This window comes from Habropoda laboriosa, unplaced genomic scaffold, assembly GCF_001263275.1.
Source record: "Habropoda laboriosa isolate 0110345459 unplaced genomic scaffold, ASM126327v1 scaffold54, whole genome shotgun sequence".
In the NCBI taxonomy this organism is placed as follows: domain Eukaryota; kingdom Metazoa; phylum Arthropoda; class Insecta; order Hymenoptera; family Apidae; genus Habropoda; species Habropoda laboriosa.
The window spans coordinates 111,620-114,994 of record NW_017100156.1 but is presented as its reverse complement, the minus strand read 5'-3'; the positions used below and the strand labels follow the sequence as shown (position 1 = coordinate 114,994).

Here is a 3,375-nt window from a genome sequence, read left to right as displayed (position 1 = left end):
ATGAAAGTATAAAAAAGTATAAATATTTTTTATAACAAATGTTCAGTACAAACAAAATTTATACGTATTAATGCTAAATATCATTGTTATTAAATAGCAAGCTATATAATAAACGACAATGTCTTAGATAAAAAGAGAACAACATTGCTAAAGTGATAGAATTAAATTGAAAGTAAGCAATTCATTAATTTGTAACTTTGCAGTGGTATTGCATATTTAAAACATAGAAAGATATAATATGTAAAATGATACAAGCAGATTTTTACATAACATTATACATTTTATTTTATATTACACTTCAATAAACATCATATAATGAACAGACTTACGTATATACAAAATAAATAAAAGATATGCTTATGAATTAATAAAAAAGAACAATTTCACTTTTTAACTACTTAATTTTTTTTTAAATTACATTATACATTTTGTTTAATAACTTTTTACTGATTGCGTTTAGTGTAAAAAAAAACAACAAATGAAATATAATTTAAATTTCCATTGTAACTAGTACACTCATAATAAAAAAAACTTAAATAGTTAATTTTTTAATATAAGAAATGTGTTATATTGGTAACAAAATTTTGACTACTTTATAATAAATTTGTTACTTATGTCAGGGAATTATTGATAAGAATGACAACTTTGTATAATATACAATATGTAATGCAAGAAGTATTCGTCTTTTGATCGAACGTGCTAATATCGAATGCATTCGATAATCGATCCATATTTAAAAAATAATCAAATGTGTATATGAGAAACATCGATAACATTACGATAACCAGCATTTCACAATATAATTTATTCTTCCAAAATTTTTCACTCAAATATTTAAAAAAATGTTATAATTCCATATAATTAGAATAAATAGACAAATTTAATGGTTATAAATAGTATATTTAAATTATTTTCAAACATAAGAAATTCGTAATTTATTAATTACAATAATACCACTTATAATTATTTAAAATATATTATTTCAGTAATAATCGAGTACCATTTACCACAGGTAGCGTATTTCTAAGATGTTAATCAGTGCTCCATCTCCTGTGAATATTTGCGTTCAGTAATCAGTGTTTGTTTAGGTATTATTTTCTCGTGGCAAACAAACCCCTCTGCAGTGTTAATACCGACTTGACCGCTTAATTGAATGAGAGCACCAGAATCATAGCATTGATTGAACATTCCCAAACAACGGTTAAATTAGCATTGGTCCGCGTAACTGTTCAATCCCCCTCCTCCCTCATTCTCTATGTCATTGCGTGTTCGTTCGAAACGAGATTTAAACTCGAGGGTAAACTGAAGTTGATGATCACTGAAGGTCTATAGGGCTGGCCATCTGTCCCTCGTTGCCACGTCTACGACGTCTTGGTGGTCCATTTTGGGGCTGGTGCGCAACAGCATCAGCACTAGCGCTGGCAATGAAGCGCTCTCAGGTAGAATCTGCCCCCTCTCTTTCTCTCACTATCGTGTGCGCGCTCGCGCACGTGCTCTCTTTCACCCCTTCCCTTGCTGCACTCTGCTTTTTTACTGGTATCAGTTGAAAGCAATAAAGAGCAAGAGAGAGAGTAGTAGTAATAAAGTAGGAGAACGTTCAACCGCGTTGTCTGGTAGAAATTCTAACGGCGGAACTGTCCAGTGTTTTTTTTTACTGATTTATTGTTATCATTTAAAATATTAAATCCATAAAAATATCTATATGGATAAAAATATTGTCCTGTGAGTTTAACAAAAATATTTTACGAGACGGCAATATTAATGATTTTTAGAGAAACAAAGAACTTTAAAATAACATTCATTTTGAAATATAGGACGTATGATACTTGCCACAGTGGCGATGAGTAATTCTAAACATGGAATTTAAAAACCGTTGGTTTTAGTTATTTTATCAATTATAGATAACTAGAGAGATTGAAATTATATTAAATTGTAATAGATGACAAAAAAGTCAGTAGAATTTCCTAAAAATATAATATTTTAAAATTATTTTTTTTAAATATTGTAATATAATAATATAATAATATTATAAAAAGACAAAGTAATTTCAGTAAAAGTAAGGTATAAAAGTAAGACATATTTTGAAAATCTTAAACGTTTAAACTGCGAGTGGTAATTTGCAGGGACATTTGCGGCTCATAAAGCCGAGTAGCAAAATCTCCTATTAACTCGAATGACAAACAGAGATCCGATTTATTTTAAGAATATCACGGAATGCTCCTTCATGTTACGCATCTGTTACAAGAATCAGCATGCACTTTGTAGCTCGGGACAATACTTAAATTACGAATTATATCTGATGATATAAATTATTGTGAACTGCAATAATTAACAATGAATACATATATGAACACAGTTAGATTTATTATATATATGAACTCGAAAATTGTATTTTGAACTCATATAATTTAAATATCGTATAAGAATTATGTTTTCTTTATATCTACTTTTCATGCCTCTTGGTAATATTTACATCCTGCATGATCAAATAACAAATAAACGATACGATTAAGACGTGAAACATTCATCTGAAACGTTCCCTAAACATAATACCATTATCGAATTACTGAGAAAGCAAACTGTATACAGTGACCCATTGAACATAAAGAAATACAATATCTTTAAAAACCATACAATGAAACTAAACTGTTACAGTTACATGTTTTGGTTAATTTTTTTTCATATTTTCAAATCATTGTTTGAAATTGAAAGACACCCTTTTTATAGTACAATTTATAAAATTTCTTCAAAATTAGCATTTTTCAATATCAAATAATTACAGAATTTTTGGTTCCTGTAATCCAGCCTTTCTGGCTTGAATTTTGGTGAAACTTTTTAATTAGAATTTTATGTGATGCAAATTATTTTGTGACTGTTTTAGAAAGATGACACGTTGGTTAGATCGATCGAGCATACTCCTGACGGGGATGATGTTGTTTAGTACAATAATGTGGAATGCAGCAAAAAGTTCGATAATGAGGTGCGAAGAAGCAAAACTAAAATGCGCCTACAGAACAGGCTGTGGCGCTGCTCTGCAACACTATCTTACGGGCTGCGCACCCGTTCTCCAAGGCAATGATTGTTCCGAGACCTGCCAACATGCCCTTATTGCTCTTACAAGCACTGATGAGGGCAAAGAACTTATGACAGTACATATCATTTACTTACTATGTTATTCCCCTTTTTGGTAAAAGAAAGTATTATTTATTCAAATTAATGCCAATGTTAAATATTCAACTATAAAGTATTAATGATGAATATTAATATCTTTTCTGGAAAGTACTTGTATTTCGAAAATGGTATTTTAGTCATTTTTTTTTTTAAATAAAGTTTAAGGTACCAAAAAAATCAATACATTAATTTTTTATATTAGTT

At 29.2% G+C, this 3,375-nt stretch overlaps 1 protein-coding gene across 1 annotated transcript in view; it reads left to right on the top strand.

Moving 5' to 3' along the window:
* The first annotated feature begins 2,885 nt into the window (after nucleotides 1–2,885).
* Nucleotides 2,886–3,375, top strand: part of LOC108576438 (growth arrest-specific protein 1-like) — a 1,400-nt gene continuing 910 nt past the window's right edge. Inside the window, exon 1 of the mRNA XM_017939444.1 lies at nucleotides 2,886–3,149. Within this exon, the coding sequence (XP_017794933.1) occupies nucleotides 2,886–3,149 (264 nt within the window). The remainder of the gene's footprint in view (nucleotides 3,150–3,375) is intronic.